The 25,991-nt window shown below is 40.4% G+C and overlaps 1 protein-coding gene across 5 annotated transcripts in view; it reads right to left on the reverse strand.

Moving 5' to 3' along the window:
- Positions 1 to 25,117, reverse strand: part of ARMC8 (armadillo repeat containing 8) — a 71,629-nt gene extending 46,512 nt beyond the window's left edge. For 3 of the 5 annotated variants that reach the window (XM_081105915.1, XM_081105913.1, XM_081105914.1), the window contains exons 1-3: positions 24,778 to 25,117; positions 9,501 to 9,577; positions 365 to 436 (exon numbers count right to left, since the gene is read on the reverse strand). In XM_081105915.1, coding sequence (XP_080962041.1) covers positions 365 to 436; positions 9,501 to 9,577; positions 24,778 to 24,822 — 194 coding nt within the window. In that variant the 5' untranslated portion in view covers positions 24,823 to 25,117. The remainder of the gene's footprint in view (positions 1 to 364; positions 437 to 9,500; positions 9,578 to 24,777) is intronic. The other 2 variants (XM_081105917.1, XM_081105916.1) reach the window with 1 other exon arrangement.
- Between the last annotated feature and the right edge of the window lie 874 nt (positions 25,118 to 25,991).

Consider the following 25,991-nt stretch of genomic DNA (forward strand, 5'->3'; position numbering starts at 1 on the left):
AACAGATATTGAAATCCTGAGAAATTGTTATCCATTCATACAAAAAACTGCCAGGGCTCTCAGTAGATCGGGAAGAATCAATCAGGTTGGTGTACATTGCCTCTCTATCCAACAATCTTTTATTGCAGAGTCAATGCTCTTCCCAAATTTCCAACAAGTATTCATACATTCACTTTACTGCCCATTCTCTGGTATTTTAATTTGTTTTGTTTTTTACAGATGCTTCAAAGAACTCATGGCATTAATTTAGGAAATTAAGAGGCTGTTCAATATAGAATAGGCAATACAGAAAAAATATTAGTCTTATGGTTGAGAATGAGAAATACATTAGAATTAGTAGATAATGGAATGATAGCAAACATACCTTGGGACAGCTCCTAAAACAATGAGGTTGGCTTTCTGCTTGTTGTTTCCAATTACAGCATTTTTCATGTCTCTGAATTCAGGGGAAGAGAAAAGGGTACAATATGTTGAAATATCATAGAATAGAAATCAAAGATCAATTCTTCCACTTTATGTTTATTATGCCACATCTTGGATTGGCAAGTACAGAAGTTAGTGACAAAGTCAATGCACTGACCTTTCCCCCCTGGAACGCCAAAGAGAAGGGATAGAAATAGGTGCTGAGTGAACCTGGGGGCTGTAAAACAGGACAGGAGTGGAGTGGGGGAAGTGGGAGATATCCTGAGTACTGGCAAAAGACTTCCAATACTAAATGCTGAGTTCTTCAAAAAAGGCCACCAAGCCTTTGAATATAAAGAAATACAGATCACCTTCTTTCTTACATCTGGGAGGGGAAAATAAAAGCAACCAGTCCACAGAACATACCTGACCTTGTTTCAGGGAGAATGACTTTTTTACTTTTTTTTCTGACTTCTTTTGGACTGAATATTTCTTATTCTATTTTATCTCCTTTATTACCTTTTTTAAAAAATATATATTTTATTGATTTTTCACAGAGAGGAAGGGAGAGAGATAGAGAGTTAGAAACATCGATGAGAAAGGAACATTGATCAGCTGCCTACTGCACACCTCCTACTGGGGATGTGCCCGCAACCAAGGTACATGCTCCCAGCCAGAATCAAACCTGGGACCTTTCAGTCTGCAGGCTGACACTCTATCCACGGAGCCAAACCGGTTAGGGTTCTCCTTTATTATCTTATTAGCTGTACCTCTTTGGGTTTTGTTCTGTTGTTTTTTAGTGGTTGCTTTGCAACCTATAATGTGCACGTTTCAACAGTCTTCAAGGGATATTATTCTCATTTCATGTGTATTTTAAGATCACTGCAAAAATATGTACTTCCACTTCTCCATCCATTCTTTAAGCTGCTACTGTCACACGTTTTATTTTTAAATTAATTAGAAATAATAGAATATATTGTTACTATGTTTGCTTAAGCAGCCAATTATCTTTTAAGGAGATTTAAAAATAAATGTTTTATATTTCTTACTGATTCACCAGTAATTTTTATTCTAGCTAAACTCATATCTTTACTTCACCAGAAATAAAACTGTATTCATAGAGTATCTCCTATTAATGACCAACTGATTCACAAACATGTGGTTGGTCCCAAAGGACAGGAAAAAAAAAAGCTCAAAATAAACCTAATACCACTAATAAAATGTTTAATAAAAATACTCTGATTGGACCTAGCTGGTTTGGCTCAGTAAATAGAGCATTGGCCTGCAGACTGAAAGGTCCCTGGTTTGATTCCAGTCAAGGGCACATGCCTGGGGCATGTGGGAGGCGACTGGTCAATGATTCTCTCTCATCACTGATGTTTCTATATCTCTCTCTCCCTCTCCCTTTCTTATCTGAAATCAATAAAAAAAGATATTTAAAAAAAATACTCTGGCCCTAGCTGGTTTGGCTCAGTGGACAGAGAACCTGAAGGGTCCCAGGTTCGATTCTGGTCAAGGGCACATGCCTAGGTTGTGGGCTTGATTCTCAGTAGGGGACGTGCAGGAGGCAGCCAATCAATGATCCTCTCATCACTGATGTGTCTATCTCTCTTTCCCTCTCCCTTCCTCTCTGAAATCAATAAAGATATACTAAAAAAAAAAATACTCTGATTGGTCAGTAGCCCTATCTTAATATAGAACAACTATGTGATCTACATAGCCGTGGTTCTCAAAGAGGGAAGGAGGGCATTTCAGCCCCCTACAGACATTTCAAAAGTTTGAGATTTCTAAAAATTTCTGGTCATAGTTTTACAAATAGAAAGCATATTTTTGCAGTTTTAAAAATACATATAATTTTCAGTATTATACCTGCCCTATAAATAAAAGGGAGATTATACTTTTTGTTAGGAGTTATTTCATTTTGGAAAATCAGGTCACTAGCACACTGGCACTCATGGTATTGGAGTCATCAATACCATACACCTGTATCAGCCCACATTTGTAGTCCTTGCATTCACACTGCTGTATTAAGTTTTCTAACATAGTCCCACTTAAGCATTTACATACTGAAACATTAGAAATTACCTTCTTTTTTATTTCTCCTTTATAGTATATGGAGGGAAGGCATTGTTTTTAGTTATGTATGTGAGTTTGTTATATTATGGATTTAATTTCAGCACAGTACAGAGGATGTTACAAAATACTTACAAGGGGAAGTCAGGTCCGATAGCATTAAGGCCATTGCTATAGAGCAGTGGTTCTCAACCTTCCTAATGCTGCGATCCTTTAATACAGTTACTCATGTTGTGGTGACCCCCAACCATAAAATTATTTTCGTTGCTACTTCATAACTGTAATTTTGCTACTGTTATGAATCGTAATGTAAATATCTGATATGCAGGATGGTCTTAGGCGACACCCTGTGAAAGGGTCGTTCGACCCCCAAAGGGGTCACGACCCATAGGTTGAGAACTGCTGCTATAGAGCCTCGAAGTTCTTAGCGCACCCTTTCTTTCTAGCCCCAAATAAGCTTCCCTAGATACTTGACCAGCATCTCTTTTGACTTCCCCTCTTCTAGGTGGCAGAACTCTACAATATATAGGAATTTCTTGTCAACACTGAAAGTTATAATCCTGAAAAAGTTCCATAGTTAGCAAACCAGTATCTTGTAGAAAAGCAAAGTAGGAAACGGGGGGGGGGGGGGGGGGTTACTTTAAAAAACACCAACAACTAATTGTTACAATCAGCATGTATTTCCAATACCAACCAAATTCACTGGCATTTAAAACACTAGTAATAATTATAATATCCTTCTCCTCCATTACCTTCTTTGATTATTGCAGAAAAACACTACTATGGCATAGCGCTCTGCTGAAAGCTCAAGCCAAACACTGTGCATCTACCCAGTCTTCTTTCATTAGCTCAGTGCCTGAGCTGTCTCTGTGAACTATTAGTCAGATCTTCCATATGGTTCACAGAGTATAGTAGGAGTATTATTTGCTTACTAAGGTTCTTACCAAGTTCTGATACTTGATTTTAAAACTACGTGATATCAAAGCCTCATTTATCAAAACATAGTTGTGATACTGGACATCCAGCCTCCTGCCTCCTTGTGGATGCCTGCAGTTTTCTTAAAGCTTACTTCAAAATTATCAGCTTACACACCCAAACAGAGCAGTATGCCATTTACCTCATCTTCTTTCCTTCTCTTACTGTGATCTGCCTACACCAATGCGGCACATTCATTTGTCCAGCAGCTATCTATTGGTGCCATTCTGGATGCTCCCTCTTTCCTGGAACTCCCAACCATAACATTTTCCCAGATTTCTCCCCATTCTTCCTAAACTAAGCAGAAATGAGGTATCCCCACATTACCATATAAACACATTCCAAATATCTGAAATCATGTCCGAGTGAATGTTTTTAGAAAAGCAAACAAAAACGCTTCCAACTGTCCAGTACTCTTAGAAGTTTGCAAAAAGGACACAGAGGAGCCAGCTCTAACCAGTAAAATATGCCCATGCTAGACAAGGAAGAAGAGATGCAAATGCCTGGCAAATAAATTCTATTCAGCTATTGCTATAAAGGGATGCTATAAGATAACTTCTATGAAAGAGTTAAAACAAAAAAAGATGATAATTATCACAATACCCATCTTTAGCAGATCTAAGTACAGTGTAGGATCCCATTTCAGAGCCAGAGCCAGCTAGATGAAGTCTCTTGTTCCAATAACTATTCTCTCATCTCCTTATCCCCTCACTTCCTGGGCTAACTACTCACTTTTCAGGTCCACACTTTGTTGTCATGTCACTTCCTCCAAGAAGCATGACCTGACAACTCCCAGGTATGGGTTAGATGGCCCTCCCAGGTACCCTCTATCATAACACACTCATTACTTTTTAGGATAGAAATCTGTCTCATAAGAGGCAATAAAGTCATCCTGGCCTGGAACCATCAGAGAAGCTACTATCAGTGGACTATAAAATGTACCATATAGAAATCCATATTTCTGTAAAATGCGAACTCATAACTATCATCTGACATGGAAGCACAACAGATCTGTGCAAAATGTATATACTGCTTTGAAGTTTATAAAGCATTCCATAGCCATTGTTTATTTAATCTTCATCACAACCTTGAGTAAGATGAACCCCACTTTACAAATGAGGAAGCTAGACTCAGGTTTGGGGATTTTCTCAGAGCTCCACATTAAATGAGAGAGCTGGTATCAACCTACATACATATTTTTTTGTTAATCCTCACCCAAGGATATTTTTCCATTGATTTTTAGAGAGAGTGGGAGGGAGGGGAAGAGACAGAGAGAAACATGATGTGAGAGAAACACATTGATTGGTTGCTCCCACACATGCCCCAACCAAGGCCTGGATGGAGCCTGTAACTGAGATACATCCCTTGACTGGGAATAAAAACTGGGACTCTTCAGTCCACACGCTGACGCTCTATTCACTGAGCCAAATTGGCTAGGGCTAAACCTATATTTTTATACCACGTATTTTTTCCATTACCTCCGGCCTATCAGGCATTTGGAACAATCTAATAAAAAAGACAAAAGAATTCAAGAAATATGTTTCCCTTTTTCCTCCTGTGTTTCAATTTTTACATTTTTATACAAAATAAAAGTATTTCTAACTTTCAGTCAAAGACATCCTTTTCCCAGTAGATCAAAGGAATATATCACATGTCTACCAACTTTTAATGTTGGGGGGAAAACGCCCTACTTATATACTACAAATAGCCAACCATTAGTTTTGAGCTCAGCATGTGCTAGGCTCTATGAATGATACAAAAGTATCATATAATGGGATGCTTGATCTAAAGAGTTTACAATTTCCTTGGAAAGACCAAAATAACACTAACAATGTAAGGCTATATTATAAATTGAGTGCTTATAGGGCTGAGAAAAGTACATGAAAAGGACAAGCTTAACAGATTTTGAGGCAATAGTGAGAACTAAGATGAACCTTAGAAAACAGCCAAGATCTGAATAAGTGGATGGGGAAGGCAAAAAGAAAAGCCACTCAGGTAAGACCATCCTGAAAATAAAAGTGGCATATTTCTGGGACAATCCCAGAAGCCTGGACTGAAAATTATTTAGGAACATAAAATTAGAAAAGTGATGAAGAGATAAACTAAAGGGAGGAGGATTAAGGAGCAACCATGTTTTTGACAGAAAACAAACATGAAGGAAGCAATAAGGACAATAAGCTGAATGTGGAATGGATTGGAATGCAGATATTGCTTAAGAGAGATAACTAAATGGCTAATGCCCTTCCTTTGTGGTACACCAAGGCCACCTGCACTTATCATTCACTAATCAAACTATGGTGACTATCTCTTTAGTTATCTGTCTCCTTCTTTACACTTTTGGATCTTCCAGAGCAGTACTGCTTTATCATTATACTAGAGGCCCAGTTCACGAAATTCCTACACTCGGGGGAGGGGGGTCCTTAGCAGATGTCCGACTGCCATGGAGCGGGGAGAGGCTCCCGCCACTGCCACTGCGCTAGCCAGCCATGACCTGGCTTCTGGTGCACTGACCACCAGGGGACAGCTCCTGCGTTGAGCATCTGCCCCCTGGTGGTCAATGCGTGTTGTAGCGACTAGTCATTCCGCTGTTTGGTCGATTTGCATATTAGCCTTTTATTATATAGGATAGTTCCACACTATCATGATGCCTAGAATTTGCTAGGCACTCAACACATGTTTGTTAAAGGAATTAATCTATCCAGGTATCTAGTTGTGACACTTGATTAGGGTGGCAACCATAGGAATCATTAATACTAAGGACTTTTGAGGAAGCATTTAACAAGGTGATTTCATAGGTACAGGATATGTGATATGTGACATATCTTGAGTGACTACTTCAAGTCTGGGTGCCTGTGTGCAGGAAACACCAAGAAACTTGGAGAATAAATCCCTTAGCAATACAAGGATCTCTCTTAATTTTGGACACACTGAATTCTCTCTGAGGTGAGATAAGAATATCCAGATAGAAAAGCCAAAAAAGTAAGCCTTGGGGATATGCCACTCTTTGAGAATTGGAAAACAAGAACCAATATTAAGATGTTACAAACATGCAATTGTCTAAACATTTTTAGCTGAAATCTAGCTAGAATCTTAAATTTGCCCACTAATAAATAAACTCAAGAGGCACTGAATTTTACATGGAAATTAACGTTTCTACTTCTTGTCTTTGCATGGTAAAGAGAAAAGGCTCAACTATTAAAACAACATATATAGTGCCTACAATGGCATATGTCTAAATTAAGAGTTTTATGATGGTGATCAAAACCAAGAGAGAAAGCAAGCATTGCATAGTGCCATTAAAACCGTAGAAAAAGTAAGAAAAGAATTGAGATCTAGCTCTGCTGGAGAAACAGTTTCAGTCAGTCGTGTATAAGCATATTTATTCCTAAACAATCAAAATAGCGTAAGTTTTAGGTGAAAACATAATATTATCTAAAACCAGAAAATTATTTTTAAAATTATTGAAGGTGGGAGCCTGAAGCTAAAAGATCCATTATGTCACTTTCACTTTGAACCAGTATTACTTTTTGCTTAACTGAAGAAGCTCTTGTTTGGAATATTGTACATTCATTTTTGGTCTAATAGGTGTAATATATCTAAATTAGAATTCTAGCCCCTCTCCCTCTTCTTGAGTTTGAATTGTTTTATCTGTTGAATATTTTTTATTTGCATTTTCCTTTCTCTTCTTCAAGGAGAATCGTCATTTTGGTGTTTCTTTTCTTTTTTTTTTTTTTTTTTTTAATTCTTACCTGAGGGTATTTTTTCCATTGATTTTTAGAGAGAGTGGAAGGGAGAAGGAGTGACACAGAGAGAGAAACATTGATGTGAGAGAGAAACATTGATTGATTTCTTCCCACACACAAGCCTACCACCCAGTTATATGCCTTTGACTGGAATCAAACCTGGGACCCTTCAGTCTGCAGGCTGATACTCTATCCACTGAGTCAAACTGGCTAGGGCTTCATCTTATTTCTGAAATTGTTTTATATTAGGGCCGTTTAACGATTAACCACTTTAGTGCTAATTTGTAGTACTAAATTTTGTATGTCTGACTTAATTCTTACAAGTTCGCAAGATGGGCAGTATTACTCTCACTTTAAAGATGATGACGCTAAGGCTCAAGGCAATAAAGCAACTGGCCTAGCACACACTAGAAAAGGACTCAACTACAAAATGTCAGAACCAGGAATTCAGCATACTGTTGTCCAACTCCAAAGCCCATTCTCCTTCCACTCACCATCCCTTCACAAAACCTTTCTTACCTGTCTTAGCTAACAGCTAAGTGTCTGAGACTTGACAAGTTTTTAAGAGGCACTAAGGCTAGAAAATAGAAAACTACACCTTAACTCGTTGTTACAATGTGCTCTTCCCAACTTTATTATGCTTTAATATTTTGCCAACTTTCAAGAAGCTACAGTGTTCTTTGGTAAATAAAAAAATTCTGAAATTGACAAGTGACACTCAAATTAGCGAGTCCTATCAGACACAACTCAAGATATAAGTCTTTTACACAAAATCATTGATTCATAACCTTAGTTCTTCTCCTAAATACTACTATGATTATAGTAGCAATGAAAAAAGTAATATTATCTTCTACTATTATTCACTGAGCACTTAATGAGTCTGACATTTTCAACTAAACTATTTATTGAGGAATTTTAAGTGATTCTTAGTCTGGTGATTAGATTAAGTCACCTCATGATTTCTAGGATTATCAATATAGACTATCTGGCTGTGTGTGTGGATTGTCTGCCTGTCTAAGGAGAAGTATTACATTAAACCTTTCCTCCTCTCAACTAATTTGTGTATGTAAGTATAATGCAACCTGATTTAACGGATGGATTTAATACCATATTTCCTGGCAATAATCAAACTAGCCTAAAGGGGCTGATGAAATCATTATAAAGTCCCCTAGTTAAGGGGACAAAAGCACAGTTAACGCAATGAGAAAACAAATACCATCTCCTATTTCTGTAAACTGAGAAGATACGGTGTCAAGTATACCAGGTGGGTCTCCATCCAGCTCCTAACTTTCCCTTCCAGCCCAACTTGAACAGCCAAGCAACTTTACTCACTTATCTAGCTTCCATGTTACAACTGCACATTCCCAAGACATCCCTTCTACAATTCTTTGGGGGCTGAGAGGTAGGAGAAGGGAGGTTGGGGTTGAATAAGAATTGCAGTCAGTAGAAGCATCCTAGCCTTGCCATGGCTGAGCAAGAGTTAAACTGAAGGTACCATTGGCTGATAACACTAGCAGGGTAAGTAAGAGAACAAAGGGACGCATTTGTGCCTTTGCTGCTATCCCAAATGTATCTCATCCTGACCCTTGTTTGTGTCCTCCTTCCCTTGAACACAGTTCAGGACTGCAGGTGCTATGTGGTTCCCTTAGGCTAAACCTTATCGCTTAGAACTAAGGTGTTAAGAGCATGATAATCTGCACTTCGGAGAATTCTGTCTTTCACTCAGTTACAATCTTATCACACTTGTCCCAATTAATTTTTTAAAGCATAATCAATCACTTCAGGTATGTTGTTTAAAAATACGTCCTCTCATTAAACATGGAATTTTAGATAAAAGAAGGGCATTTATGTTATCAAGAGTTTATTTAAATTTCTAATGACCGCTTTCTAAATTCTGGTATTTAAGACATCATTAGTGTATTAGAACCTTAGAGACAGTTGAGTTAACCAAAATCAAAACAAACAGAAAATCCTCTGAGCTATTCTCCTAACCCTTTTCAATTATAAAAGATCATCAATTTTATTCTCTTGCTTTTGCTGGAGATTAAAGTCACAAAAGCATTCTTCAAAGCAACGTTTTTTTAAATGTAAAACAAGTATCCTATAAAAAAATGAAGCTAGCCATGTCAGTTAACTATACAACAGACAATTCTTTAACAGTACAATACTAAAGTCATGACTGTTAAGGGGACTTTCCAATACGGCAGAAAAAAATTTCCTGCATTTTCACAATTATAATATTTATTTGGCAGATTCAAACAAGAAAACAAACAAGACTTGATAGACTCTTAAATACATACTACTTACATGACACCTTGTAGAACTTTCTGGGGATCAGGGTCAAATAGCCTGTCAACATAGTGGCGACTGCTAGCTGTTACTTCCTAGAAAGTGGGGGAAAAATTATGACATCTGAAGCCACGCAAATCACAAATTCACAGCATCACCCACAACATCAAATAGCTATATAATCTAACTTAAGGTAAGTGCACTAGAATGTCTACAAAATGCTTATTATATTAAATCATTCTGAGAAAAGTTGTGACAAGATAAATAAAAAGATGAGGAAGAAGATAGCTGGTTCTCACTGAAAACATAACTAGACAGTAGGACCTTCGCGCTAAGCCCTGCAAGTTTTGCCAACAGAAGTACCGGGCATTAAGAAGCAGTTAAGTTTCTTAACCAGCTGTTGGATGTCACCTATGAATGAAAAAGAGAAAGGAACACTGCTTCTGTTTAGTGCCCACTAAAGGGAAAGAAAACCTGGCTCTCAGCAAGGAAAAGGGGTAGGGACTTCATCAATGGTCTTCGAGGGGTAGTCTAGGTGCAAGAGAAAGTGCCTCAGATTGCTGTACAGTAGCTGCACTGCTAGAATGCAGACATATGCAAAAATATAAACTAAAACAAAGGAGTTGTCACTTTCTGTGGGGGGAAAATAATTAGGAATTAGAGTGATTGTTCAGGTCCGAGACAGTTCGTTAGGCTGAAATGGCTAAAGCTGGATATAAGGGGGAGAGTAAGCGCATAAAGAGCAAGAGGAGACACTTACCTCCCTTTATTTGTATCATGGGGCTTGCTCTATTATGTTATTTCTTACATATAATAGTGATTTTTTTTTTTACATTTAATTCTCAATACTTAACCTTATTTAAAACAAAGAACATTCTTAATTATTAGTTTAAGAACCAGAGAAAAAGCATTTTTGTCCCTTGCTTTTTCTTTCTGATACCTGCTGAAATATACTCATGTACCCATTAGCAATAAATTATTACAGAGAAGAGGAAATACTTTTCAAATTTACCCAGAACCCAGATCAGTAAAGAGTTCATTGCCAACACACAGTGCCAGCTTAAGCTTCTGAGTCAGTAAAAGTAACTGACGAAAAACTACATAAATTCTAATTGCCTGACAATACAGTTAAAAAAAAATCAAAGCATATTTTCATAATATGAGCTTGCAAGCAAAATATATTCACAGGCAACTCAAATGCCCACGTTAAAATGTACTCCATTTATAAAGAACGAAGCCAGAGGTATATCACATTACCTGACTTCAAATTATACTACAGAGGTACAATAATCAAAACAACATGGTATTGGCAGAAGAACAGACACACAGACCAATGGAACAGAAGTGAGAACCCAGAAATAAAAGCACAGGTAGTTGGGCAAACAATTTTTAACAAAGGAGCCAAAAACACACAATACAGAAAAGAAAGCCTCTTCAATTAATGATGCTGGGAGAATTGGAAAGCCACATGCAAAAGAATGAAACCAGATTATAGTTTGCCCCCTTGTATAAAAATGAATTTGAAATGGATCAAAGATCTAAATATAGGATTTGAAACAATAAAATCCACAGAATAAAACATAGGTACTAAACTTATGGACCTGAGTTGTAGAGAACATATGAATTTGACCCCACAGGCAAGGGGAAGTAAAGACAAAAATAATTGAGTAGGACCATATCAAACTAAAATGTTTCTGCACAGCAAAATAGACCAGCAACAAAACAAAAGGGCAACCAACGGGATGGGAAATGATATTTGCAAACAATGGCATTAATGCCAACATGGCATTAATACCCAAAATAAACAAAGAGCTCATACAGCCCTACAAGGTTTGGCTCAATGGATAGAGAGGCAGCCTGCGGATTGAAGAGTCCAGGGTTTGATTCCGGTCAAGGGCACATACTTTCTCTCTCTCTAAAATAAATACAAAGACATATCCTATGTAATAAAAGCCTATCAACTTAATGGCGGGATGACCAGAACGACTGGTCTACCAGTTGCTATGACGCACACTGACCACAAGGGGGCAGATGCTCAACGCAGGAGCTGCTCCCTGGTGGTCAGTGTGCTACCACAGTGGGAGCACTGTCCGGCTGACTATGATGAGCAGCTGCTCCCGCTGCGAACCCCAGGCTGATGGGCAGGAACTTGGGCTGTGATCCTTGCCTCCTCGACCCAGGCTCCTCCTCCTCGCTCCCTACCGCCTCCTCCAGATGCCTGCAGGCTGTGCAGTGCTGCCGCTGGGCTAGCAGAGCTGACCCCGGAGGCTGGGAGGCAGGTTCTTGGCTGCCATGGGACTGAGGCTTACTGCACCGCCTCACAGTGCTATTGTCCCTGGGCCCAGCCCTGACCGAGTCCCCTGGAGAGGCAAGTGCTCCAGCTCCACGGAAGACACCAGACCAGGGAGCAGCTGCTCAGAGGGCGGGTCCACCGCCACTCGGCAAACTGGGATGAGAGGCGCTCGGGTGGGGAAAAAAAAGATAAATATTTTTATAATACCTGACACTTGTTTAGTACGTTACAGTTTACAAAGCATTAGCCTATCTATTTTCTCACTTAATTCATATGCTATTTAGAAATTAAAATATTATAATACACTTTTCAAGGGGGAACTGGAACTGTGACCCCTAAGAAATGAAAGTTTAAACTAGCAACTGCCAATCAAAATTTAGTAGTCCCACAAACTACTAGGGACTTCAAGAGAAAAGTGTTCATAATGTTTGTTCATTCAGGTTTGTTAGGGAAAATCTTGGTTAAGGGAGAGATGAAAGAAATACAACCAAAAAAACCCAGGATGTTTGAACTCTAAAATTCAGTTTAAAACCTATTTCAGGCTGAAATTGTACATGTAAATTAAATATCTTTAATTTACCAGGTGTTATGTTAGGTCCTGGTAATAGAGAGATAAGATAGAGTCCCTTACTCTCAAGGCGTTCACAGCACAGAAAAGAAGCAGATATGTAAGAAAGTTATAAATGTAACTTGAAGCACACGATAAGTGTAACCATAATTTATAGAGAAGTAGTAACTGAGTATTTACTTAAATGGTATATATTAGTTTCCTGCTTTTTCTTACTTAATACAACTGGGGCACTGTGTAAATTCTTAAAAAGTTACAATGTGAGGATAGTTAACTTACCTATGAGTTTCACTTTAGGAAAAACTAGCTGGTACTACAGAATATGTTTTAAGAAGAGGGTGTTAAGACTGGAACAGTTGGGAACCACTAACTAAAATAGCTAATGTTCCAGTTAACTGGGAGCTCCAGAAACCCTTCCCCATCCCCAAAATTTGATTTTCTAATGTCTCTAAAACTCTCAGTCCCTTCCTCTCCCAAATGCTTCCTTTGGTTGCTTTGAAAATTTTCTGAGATGCCAAATTCACAATAATTCATTTTAAAGCCCAGGGACACTTGATATGTTTGTATCTGGCCATATAGAGCTTAGGGTTGCCACAATCCAGCATATCAGAAATCAATACTTTGATATCAGCATTTTCTTAAATTGTGCCTTAATTTCTAATCATATGTTCTCTTTGGTTCTGGTGAGAGAGTTCAACTCACAAAATCCTAAAAACTACTACCTACTGTTGCTTTGAAGAGTTCTGGTGATATGTAATATTTCTCTGCCAGAGGCTTATTTCACTATTAAGCAAAAGTAATCACTACACAATTCCTTCCCGATTTTTTCTGCATCCCTCTGGAACAATACAAACAGGCTAATATCACCAACAAAGAACGACCTTTTCCTTTCAGACAGCTATCATGGCCTTCCACTATACTCCAAAATTCCCATTGGCCTCCAAAAGGAGAAAAAATTAGAACAAAATGCAAGTACTAGTTCAAACCCAAGATTTTGGTGGTTTTTTATGTTCTTTTTCTTCTTGTATTCTGGTAAACTTCTGACCCCATTAGGATTTTCATTCAATTTTTTCAGACCAATCTTACAGTATTTTTGCAACTATTTTTATCCTTAATTTTTTTTAAATCATGCATTCATTCTTTGGTGTTTCTATAGGTTCACAGCATCCTTCCTCCCTCAGATTAATCAAAAGCCTGCTTTTCTGCAGCCTCTAGCAACTTTGGAAAGTTTATAAAATGGCACCTCACAGCTGGGTGGGTCCTATCAGTATAGAATGTAATATACCTATGACAACCAAGATGCCTGGAGTATAATCTGCTTTAATTTCACAAACACAATCATGAAAATTCTTAAATATATAATTTTAAACTTAATCTTCTTGGGTAAGAAGCAATAAATAATTAAGACTGAAAATCCTTTACATGTTAAGAGAACATATTTTAAAATAAATAGTAAATAAATTAGTGCTCATAAAGTTTGAAAATAAAATTCTCAAATGTAAAGCTGTGCACACATTTTTTTTTTTTTTAACTTAGGTGTTTAGAAATATGACTGACACTTTAATAGGACAGCAGGCAAGTCAACCTTTCTGGTTCTGTTTTCCCTGTTGAAAAAGAAAGACAAGAATGAACTAGAGATAATCTGCAGGTTTCTTCCAGGCAAAGATTCCATAATTTTACAGTCACACAAAAAGAAATCTATATATATAAAAGCCAAGCAACTAGAACACCAGAACAACTGGAACGACCAGTAGTTATGACGTGCACTGCGGCTGGCCAATCAGCCTGATTGGGGGGTAGCCCCCTCCTCCCCCCGGCTGGATCAGGGACAGGGTCAGCCAGTCAAACTCCCATGGCCCCTCCCCCTCACTGGCCTGGCCCCATCGGTCCTCCTACCCTGATCAAGGGTGGGGCTGGCCAGCCAACCACCCTTGGTCCCTCCCCCTCACTGGCCCTGCTCTATCAGCCCCCATTGGGATGGGTTGGCTGGACCTTCCCCCTGTGCACAAATTCGTGCACCAGCCTCTAGTTTTATTCATAATAGAAAAACTAGGCACAATTAGATTAAAAGGGATATGAAGAGTAGCCTTTATTTTTTCTGTAATGAGTGTTTAAAGTAATAAAATATTAATATAGTCCTGGCATAATATTGACAATTATAAACGTGCTTTGGTGATCACAAGAACTGAAAGCAATTTATATTCATGCTTCTTTCAGGTGCTGCAGTGGTTCATCCTTTTAAAGTATGGTACAAATCACAAAGAACTATATGTATCTAGATAACCACTAAAGCTCCCTTTCACCATTAAATTCTATTTGTTCACTCTTCAATGTAGACAGAAATGTTTGAAGACCAAGGGCCAAGGAGGCATCCCTCCAGATAGAGTAAATAAACTAAGTAAGGATGTATGGTACAAAACATCATAATCTGGATGTCAAAGAGAGCAAGAACCATCTCTGGGGCATAAGAGTGATAATGTTTGTGAGGAGTGTTACAAAGACTGAGATATTCTCTGGGTTGGCTGGGGTTCATTGAAATGTCTCCAAAAATGATAAGCTACTTCAGAAAATCCACTAGGATGCATTCAAATGCCTACTTCCCGATCCTGAATGACAGTGAGGCTATTCAGACATGGGTGTGGTGTTGTCCTGGACCGTAAGAATAGTTTAAATTATTCAAGATTGCAATCATGTAATGATTTAAGAGATCCTGGGTTCCATCTTTCATGGTAAACCTCAGAAGTAGTATTGTCCAGACAGGCTCGCTGTCTCCAGATTTTAAAAGGCCTTATTTGCTTCAGATTTTTAGAGGCAGTAAACAGACTTGGCTTGGAGCTATCCATGGTTCTGGACTCAGAGTCAGCCCACCACTCCCAGCAATTGGTACATTAGCTTTCCTATTATAATACCATCAGGAGCTGCTGATCCATCACCCACATTGTGGCCTAAGACAACCATGAGCCACTTGTGATCTCCATCTAGTCCTCTCTGCCTGTGCCCAGACCCACAAGTGCCGTACTTTCTCCTAGCTTGGATCTGCACCTAACCTAGCTCTGCCTCCCAGGCCTGCTATACATCTACTACACAAAGACCTTTCTGTAGATATAGTGCATCTCATGGAAGATCACTGACGTACTCTGGGCAACAGATTATGGTTCTTCAGAGCCAAGTACCCCACATGATACCTTACATGAGTTTTAAACCATATTGTTATAATTCTTACCATTTCGAAATGATTTTAAATGACTTTAAAATTTTGCTATGTTTTTGTGGTTGACTTTGGGATGGGTAAAGAATAGGAAGTGTTAACTCAAGATTGATGTGTGGGTTTCAGGGAATCCTTACTTAGAACTTATGTGATTCTTTAGGCATCTGCATATATTTCTGGGAAAGAGGGTGTAAAGACTATTATCCTTAAAAGGTTAAGAACCACTGATAAATATGCTGATGATTCCCAAATAACGATCCCCTTTGTATCTGTGGTGTAATAAATATATTGGGTCTTTGTCCCAGTTCCTGGCACAGAGCTCATAAAACCACTGGAATTTCCATACTAATATGAATGTCTTCGGTTATTCATAAGGAGCCCCTTTTGAGCACACGAGTTAATGCTAATGAATGATTAAGCTGAGGCCCCTAGAAAGCCTCAGGATGGGACTTATTACCAGAAAGAGCAAGTGATTAGAGGGTTTGAATTTTTTTAATATCTATTTTTTATTGATTTCAGAGAGGAAGGGAGAGAGATTGAGAGACAGAAACATCAATGATGAGAAAGAATCATTGATTGGCTGCCTCCTGCACGTCACCTACTGGGGGGGGGGGGGGGAGGGGAGATCAAGCCCGCAACCCGGGCATGTGCTCTTGGCCGGAATTAAACCTGGGACCCTTTAGTCCGCAGGCCGACGCTCTATCCACTCAGCCAAACCGGCTAGGGCAAGAGGGTTAGAACTTTCTATCCCATCCACCAACCTCTGGGAAGGGGAAGAATAAGGGACTAGAGGTTAAAGCTCTATAAAATTTTCTAGAATAAAATTTGACATCCACATGCCAGGAGGGTGGCAGAACCCAGTTTTACTGGGACAGAAATTCCTGTACCTGGGACCTTTCCAGATCTTGCCCTATGTACCTCTTCATCTGGCTGTTCATTTGTATCCTTTATAATAAACTACTACATATAAGTAATTGTTTTCCGGAGCTTTATGAACTATTCCAACAAATGATCGAATCCGAGGAGGGACTTATGGGAACCTGATTTATAGCTGGTCAGTCAGAGGTACAGAAGAACAACCTGGACTTGCAACTGGTGTCTGAAGTGGGAGTCTGTAGGACTGAACCTTTAACTTGTGGGATCTGACATGATCTGCATGTAGATCATTCAGAACTGAGTTAAATTGTAGAACACACAGCTGGTGTCCACAGAGAATTGGACAATTGCTTGGTGGTATTGGAAATATTCCAGAATATCCAACTGCCTACTGGCAACTCTAAATGGATGTCCAGAAAATACTTTAAACTCAGCATGTCCAAAATAAAACTCATTTTTCCTCCTTCTACCTTAACACATTCCTCTCCTAATCCTCAACATCTCAGTATATGATACAACCTAGTTTAAAGGTAAAAATCCTGCAAATCACGCTTAATCGTGATCATGACTCTATCCTTTTCCTCATTCCCCTTTTCCAATGTCACCACTGACAGCTTTTTGAAAGCCTAACATATTCTTAAAAGAATCATGTGCTCTGTAATCATTTCCCAGGTGGTAAGACCTCCAAATATTAACTGATTCTAAGGTGAGAGATTCTTCCCAGGGGTTAGAAACTCTCCCAACTTTTCATTTTTAACAGAAAGCATGCCAATCTCAGCATTCCCCTCTCCCAATAACTGTATTATGAATATACCACAGAATAAAGCTAACTCTTTATTCTTCTGATTTTATGGAACGAAGTCAAAACAGTTTTCCTTTCTCAAAGAGACAAGTGGGGGCTGTTTCTGCAAAACAGCTTTTAATTTGAAATACCTTTCATTCCTATGTAAGTGGTCCCAAGGATCATAGAAAAACTGTCCAGTGAAGGCAGCTATTCTTCAACTTACAGAAAGTTGAATTCCATATCTTTATCCAAAAGCCAACATGACAGATGGCACTGCAAAACAACTGCCAAATCAGAAATAAAAAAGATAACTCAAAATCACTGAAATTCATGGTCTCTAGCACTATTTTAAAATTCTTTATGAGTCCTAGCCAGTTTGGCTAAGTGGATAGAGCATCGGCCTGTGGACTAAAGGGTTTCGGGTTCGATCCCGGTCAAGGGCATATGCCTGGATTGCGGGCTTGATCCCCACCCAGCAGGGGGAGTGCAGAAGTCAGCCTTTCAATGATTCTCTCTCATCACTGATGTTTCGATCTCTCTCTCCCTCTCCCTTCCTCTCTGAAATCAATAAAAAAAATATTTTTAAAAATTATTGAGAATGAAGAGAATAAGAAGGCTAGATCTCCAAGTGAAATAATAGGGATCCAACACAAAGATGATTTTAATTCTTGGTAAAATTTAAACGACTTCTTGAGCACTTACTGTCTAAATTCAGGTGGCATTCTTTCCTTAAACAGACAGCAATATGTCTGGAAAGACAATGAGCATCTTTCATTCTTCACACATTGCCAGTAAAGATTAGGAAGTTCATGCTAATTAATTTATTTTAGGACCACGTCCAGACATATATACCCTTGCTTTTTTGGTGCTTTGTAGAGTAAACTAATGGCAGACTTTAAAATATGCTGACCAGATTTTACTTTGCATGTATTAATAAAAATGAATAGATGGCCAGGCCGCGGTGGCTCAGTGATTGAGCATCAGCCTATGAACAGGGAGGTCACAGTGCAATTCCCGGTTGGGGCACATGCCTGGGTATCGGGCTCAATCCTGGGTGTGCGGCGTGCAGGAGGCAGTGATTGATGATCCTCTCTCATCATTGATGTTTCTATCTCTTTCTCCCTCTCCCTTCCTCTCTCTGAAATCAATAAAAACATACTTAAAATAAAATAAAATAAAAACCAAGAGAGGCGAAATTTGTGCTTATAACATAGTTGGCTTAAAATATCACAGAAGCCCTAACCGGTTTGGCTCAGTGGATAGAGCATCGGCCTGAAGACTGAAAGGTCCAGGTTCGATTCCGGTCAAGGGCATGTACCTTGGTTGCGGGCACATCCCCAGTAGGGGGTGTGCAGGAGGCAGCTGATCAATGTTTCTAACTCTCTGTAAAAAATCAATAAAATGTAAAAAAAAAAAAAAAAAACTTCACAGAAAACTCTAACTATTGTCAGTTGTCCATGTAAAGAGAAAAATCAATATGCAGCTTGAGCCCAACAAAATACTTACAGTCCTCAAGAACAGAACAAAATTAAGGAATATCCAGAGTTGGGATATACTACACAGTTCTAAAAGCTGCTTGTCAAAAAGGGTAATAGTAAAGAAGGCTTAATTAATAAGTGCCTCAGCTGTCCGTATTAGTCTACATTGTGTTTCAAAAGCATTTCATTACCTTGCCTCTCTCAAATAATTACAAAGTAATCAAAATAAAATACAATCATCTTCTTAACAGGGTCTTTCAAAAGCAAACATTTTCATTTTAATTCCAGTTATCAATTGAAAAAAGAATAGATCAAGCCTTTGGTATTATGTCTAATTCTTCACCAAGCCCAAGGTTTTGCAGATTTTCTCCAGTTTTATTTTCCCTGAAAGTTTTATTTTGTTTTACAATTAAATCTATGACCCATTTTACTTTTTGTATGACATGTGAGGTTGAGATAAAAATTCATTTTTAACCTATGGTTAAGAGGATAAAAAGGTAAGTAACAGGCTGGGAGAAAATATTTGCAAAGCACCTGACAAAGGACTCGTACCTAGAATATATGGAGAAATTTCAAAACTCAACAGGCAAAAAACAGTCCAATTAGAAAGTGGTCAACGGACATGAAGAAATATTTCACTGAAATATTTAATTCATATTTTAATAAAGTATGGATTTTATTAAATAAATAATGAAGATATTATTTACACTACTAATCATTATGGAAATGTAAATTAAGGCCATAATAAGATATCACTACACATCTATTAAAAGAGCTAGCCAGATGGCTCAGTTGGTTGAGCTTCCACCCAGGCACTTAGAAGACGAAGTTCGAACCTGGATTGCGAGCTCAATCCCCAGTAGTGGGTAAACAGGAGGCAGCTGGTCAACGTTTCTATCCCTCTCCCTTCCTCTCTCTAAAATCAATAAAAACATATTTTTTAAAAATAATGACAATATCTAATGCTTATGAGGGTGCAGTGAAACTGGATCTCTCAGACATTATGGGTGGGAATATAAAATGGTAGAGCCACTCTAAAAAAGTTGGTTGGTTTCTTTAAGAACTAAATCATATAATGTAGCAATTGCACTCTTGGACATTTATCTCGGGATACCAAAAGTTATGTCTTATTATGGTTGCAAGATGCCCTTCAGCAATAACCATCAGGAAACTAAATAAGGTTCATTACTTGCAAGATCATGAGATGGTGGGAAGCACACATGCACATGGGTCTGGGGTTCTGCTTTTATTGGAGCTGAGGCTAGGGTTTATTGGAGTGAGCCTAGGGTTTCATTGGCTCACTCTTTATTCATGAATTTAAAATACAAAAACCAGAATTTAAAGCTTGAAAATAAAAACAAGCGACTCAAAGGTTTGGTTACTGAAATCAACTAAAATATCTAAAATAAAGGCACTCAGTGGAGGGACTTGGTCTAGCTCTTTATCTAGTCCTGCAGCTAACAATGTTTATTGGAAACTAGAGACCCAGTGCATAAAATTCGTGAACGGATAGGGTCCCTAGGCCTGGCCAGAGATCAAGGCTGATCAGGGCCTTCTGGCTGCTGGCCAGGGCCTTCCTTCGTTCTGCGCAGCCCCCTGATGGTCAGCACACGTCATAGTGAGCGATCAAACTCCTGGTCGAACTCCCCAGGGGACACTTTGCATATTAGCCTTTAATACATAGAGATAGAAGATAGGCGTCCTTGAAGTGGATACCTTTGAAGTGGATGCCTTAGCAATCAAAGCTTAAGTCAGGCACTTACATTACAAAAGAAAAAAATTTATCAAAGTTTACTCTACAAAGGTCTAACAGGTAAATGATTAAACAAATCATGATATATCCATACTAAGAAGTACTGCTTAGCAATAAAAAGGAACAAACTACTGATACACACAACAACTTGGGCAGATCTCAAGGGTGCTGTGTTGAGTGACAAAGCCAATCTCAAAAGGTCACATACTGTATGACTCCATCACATTACAAAAAATGACAACCTTATAGACATAAAGAAACTAGTGGTTGCCAGGGGTTAGATAGTGGGGGAGAGGGAGTAGGTAGGTGTGACTACAAAGAGGTTGCATAGGGAAGATCTCTGTGATTTTAAGACTAATTCTGTAATACACATGTGATAAAATGATAAAAACCCTGTACACATACCAATATCAGTTTTCTGGCTAAATGTAACCAATGGGGGAAACTGGGTAATCTGTACACAGGAATCTCTCTGTACTATATTTGCAACTTACCATGAATACATAATTATTTCAAAATAAAGTTTTAAAAATGCAATGTTAAATCATCCAAAAGTTTGCGAAACATGAGACAATTTTTACATTTGTTGAAAAGGGTGATGTAATGCTAAGTGAAAACCAAAGAGCATTATGGGTGATCATGGTGCAGCCTAGAAAGAGCTGAAGTGTTTGTTCAACTCCCCAAAACAAATAGTTCCAACATTTATTGAGTACCTAGTATATGCAAGATAGTACTGGAAACAGTACTGGGATTAAGAACAAGAAATTAATGTACTAAGGAGATAAGATAGAATAACTATTAAAGGCACAGGGCTTCTGCAGAAGCAGTTCCCTTTGCCTGGAATGTTCTTCTATTTTCCTAGTTTGTTCTTACCCATCTTTGAACTCAGCTCATTGTCATTTCTTCAAGGAGACCCTCCCTAACTCTCCTCACTGCCCTCCACATTAGATCAATTTCCCTACTACATGCTTGTAACAGTGCCCAATATTTTTCACCCATAACACTAACAGCCATTCACAAAGAACTGTGTGTGATGACTTGATAACTATTTCCCCCATTAGATTAAAATCTCCAAAAGGGCAGCGATAGATCTGTGTAGCTCACCACTGTATTCCCAAACCCAACAACCATGCCTGGAAAATGACAAAAGCTCCAAGTATATCGCATGAATAAATCTATACAAAGCTATAATTCATCCGTACAAACGATCAGGCAGACAATAAGTTACTAGGGTTTAAGAACCCTACATCACTTCAACTTGAGAAAGCCAGTTTATATGGCATAGAAAGTTCATATAAAAGGATAAACAATCTTATACCCAAAGCTGAAAATGAAATGTCAGGCCTTCGGCAATAAAAACCCAATAAAGCCCGGCTGACATGGCTCAGTGGTTGAGTGCTGACTTATGAACCAGGAAGTTACGGTTCAATTCCTGGTCAGAGCATATGCCCAGGTTGTGGGCTTGGTCCCCAGTGTGGGGTGTGCAGGAGGCAGCCGATCAATGATTCTCTCTCATCATTGATGTTTCTGTCTCTCTCCCTCGCCCTTCCTCTCTGATATCTATATATATACTAGCATATATATATATATATATATATATATATATATTTAAATCCACTAAAAATTGAAGCAGGGATGTGGCATATCCAATGTGTTCTATAGAAAACTTAATGTGGAGAATGAACTTGAACTGAGACGGTAAGACAATACAGACAGTAAAAATATTTGAGAGAACACTGTTAATGCAGGCACAAAATGAAAGGGTGACCATGGGAACAGACAGATGTGAGAAACACTAAGAATAAAGAGCCAACAAAACTTAAGAACTAATTAGATATAGGGGCATGAAAGGGGAAAGAGTCTGAGGTAATTCAAGGGGTTTATAGTGAGTGATCAGTTAAAGATAGTATCATTAATAGAAATGGGAAATCATGACCAAGTCTTCTTAGGAGATGGAATGTGCTTAGTTGGAAGTGATGGATCACATCCACATAATTGACGATGTGAGACCAGATGGAGAAAAATCGAGGCTGGAAATGTATATGGTATGAGCTGATTAGAGTTAAGGTTACAAGAGTGAATAAGGTCTCTCAAAGGGGAGAAGGTAAAAAAGGCCTTAATAAAAATCCTTTAAAACCATTTGATTTGCCCCTTGCTTGAATTATGTTTATCAAGCTACAGAGTCAATCAGACTGAACGCCCTAAGGGCATGTCTGCTCTCATCCTTGTACTCTCTCAAGTATATATTACAGGTGCAGAATAAGTAGCTTGTTAAGGGAATCAATCATTTTAAATATTTTCTGTTCCACCTGCACTTTGTATTTCAAAAGGTGGTGTCCTAGGTAGTACTTTGAAAGGAGCAATCTTCACTTGAGTATCAGTGAGTTTAGACAGTTTAAGTCAGCCTTGGGCAAACTATGGCCCGAGGGCCGGATCCGGCCCTGTTTGAAATGAATAAAACTAAAAAAAAAAAAAGACCGTACCCTTTTATGTAATGATGTTTACTTTGAATTTATATTAGTTCACACAAACACTCCATCCATGCTTTTGTTCCGGCCCTCCGGTCCAGTTTAAGAGCCCATTTTGGCCCTCCAGTCAAAAGTTTGCCCACCCCTGGTTTAAGTCACTTATCCAAAGATCTGATTTCCAAAGGCTCTAAGGAAGTTCGGGGGGAGGGGGAAGCAACACTTTTGACAGCAAAGTACTGGGCCAGAGAAACCAGACTTTGAGACAGTGAAAATCTTTATTTTTGTTTTGTTTTAAAAGCCCCCAGTGAGACTAGGACTAAAGCAAATCCCCACAAGAAGTAGGGAACATTCTTCAAGAAGTTTTTGAATAAAATTAATCAGAAACGATTTACTGAGGGGGTGAAATAAAAAATCTCAATTGCATGCACTATACAAGTCGGCAATGTACAAAAAGTGAAGAAGGTTTGGGGGAAATGAAAGACAAATGAGATAATAAAAGGGAATTGAGAACAGTGTAGACACATACTTTCTTACAAACATGAGGGGAAAGTCACTGGCCTGCTCTCCCGCAAAACATTTCCAGGATATTCCAGCCAGAGGTGCAGCAATGGGCTAACCTGATTCAATACTTAGGCGAACAGTATTTCCCAGTGGCCGTTTTAAAATAAGAAAAAGGACTACTAAAATGGATTAGGGGAGAAACTTGTGTAGGGCAGCCCCAAATTAAGTGACCAAGGTTGCAGGACGCCAAAGTGCTCTAACCCTGAATCATAAGCCAATGCCCCAGGTGCCTCGGGAGAGCTGAGTGTGTTGGCGGGAGAAGTCGGGGGAGAGAAAAGAAACCGGTTGGAGTCGCAGACTCTAGGCACCTGAGAAGCCATCTATAATCCACCTACCCGCTCAGTGTCAGACGACCCCCCCAACCATCGGAAAGGTGGTCCACCAGCGCACACCGGCTTGTTTCCAGGGACGGCAACTGGACCACCGATAAACGGTCCATTCCCCACTAGACGGGTCTCATTTGCTGCAAAACCCTTTGAAGTTATCGCCCAGTAACTGTCCCCTCTGGCCCCGGATCTCTCACGAGCAACACCACCAGGAAAGCCCTGTTTTGTTTAAGCTTAAAACCACCACCACCACCACCACCACCACCAGGTATTTACTTCCTGGCATGTCAATATGTTCCCTTCCTTCAATAATAGGAAAATTGGAGCTTCCTTCTTTTTCAAGATCTGAGTCCAAGGAAAAAAGAAATGCCAGGCACAAGGTAAGCTCCGTCAGACTCAGGGCTGCACCCTCCCGAGCGGAGAAAAGGGGCTGAAGTAACTACACCCACCAGACGTTGCTACTGATAGGAAACCCCCACTGCCAAGCAGCGAGCTCCCCGGCCAGCGCCCGGCTGCTGGGGCGCCACGGAAGCCGCACAGACCTGGCTTGGCAGCTCTGAGGGTGTGGAGGGCAAGAGGCCCGCACCCCTCCTCGCCTAAGCCGCGGGGACAGGGTGGGCGCTCCTTCCCGGGCGGCCGGCACGCCCCGCGCTCCCAGGGCAGAGCCCCCGGGGGGCCCCCGGGAGGCGGCATCGCTCAGTGAGGCGCTGGCAAACCCCGAACCGCGCCCGCCCGCCCGCCACCCCGCCCGCTGGATGCCGTCCGGAGAACCTGCACCGGTGGGAGCTCCGGGAGTTGGAGGCACCTCTGGCTCGGCCTGGGCTCCGTCTAGCACACCTGCCTACCCTCCCTCACTCCCCCGCCCAAAGCAGAGTCGGGGGTGACCCCAGGGGGTGTGCTCCAGAGGCGCACGGCATTTGGGGTGAACGCTGCGCGCCGGGCCCGAGCTCCCAGGCTGGCGGCGGCGGCGGGTCACTCACCGAGAGGACGCTCATGCGGATTGGGGTCTCCAACAGGCACGCCATCTTGAGCCTTCCCACCCGGCTGCAGCGGACGCCGGCGCGGGGGCCGGCACTTTCGACAGCCAAATGTCGGGCCAACCACAGGTACCTATGCGGAACCAGGCAGGTAGGCGAGAACGGACCACGCTCCAGACACGGCGGGAGGACGGCCAGGGCCCGCAGAAGGAAGGACAAAGGGATACCGCACGGGGGGCCTCCTTACGAATCGTCCGCTGGGAAACGGCAGCTACTCTCAGCCTGGGTTAGAGGTGGGAGCGGACGGCAGTCCGCGCATGCGCACAGAGCAGCTGCGGGCCCCACCTGCCGCGCGCGGGGGGCGGAGCCTCGGGGGCGGGGTCTCGCTGCGCCGCTACTAGCCTCGCGGACCGATTGGTCGGAATGAGTTCGCGTATACATATCCCTAAACCCTAGTATGTGAACCCACGTCTATAATTTGGAGCACATTTATCGCACCCCTTCTTTGCACCAAACTTGTAGCGTCGCTACCTCTATGTTATAGGTGAAGAAACCGTGATCTCAGCACATGGCCTTCAGCCACCCAGTAAGTTTCACAATCCGGCGCTGAAGTGTGACCGGCGTTAGCATGGTCTTGCCTTACCCACCGATGCCGGCGCTGTGCTAAGAGATACTCGAGTCAGAACGCCTGGGTTTAATCCTTGCTGCTTCGTTTACCGGCTGCATTACCCGGGCAAGTTACTTAACCTCCTTTACGTCAGTTTTCTCTTCTGTCAAAAAAAAAAAAAAAAAAAAAGGGTTAGGAGGATGGAGAATGTAAAGCTCTTAAAACATGCCTGGAATGTAGAAAGCGTTATATATGTTAGCATTTCTCCAGCCTCTGGGTCCAGTTGGAAAAAATGGCGACAAATATCTGAATAATTCACACTGAAACGCTCTGATAACTGAAGCCAAATGAAAAATATGCTTCAAACTACAGTGTTTCTGATTGATGAACTCACCTCTCCCACTGTGTGTGTGCGTGCGCGTGTGTGTGCGTGTGCGTGTGCGTGTGTGCGTGTGTGTGTATGTGTGTGTGTATGTGTGTGTGTGTCCCGGACTTGGTCGGACAGGTTTCACCTTCGTGTTGCTGGTAACCAGAAAGGTGTTCCCAGGATGGTTACAATGAGCCTGTTCCGTTACTTGTTCTTTCATTTCCATAAGCCACTCTCTAAATT

This window comes from Myotis nattereri, assembly GCF_964212035.1.
Source record: "Myotis nattereri genome assembly, chromosome: 14".
In the NCBI taxonomy this organism is placed as follows: domain Eukaryota; kingdom Metazoa; phylum Chordata; class Mammalia; order Chiroptera; family Vespertilionidae; genus Myotis; species Myotis nattereri.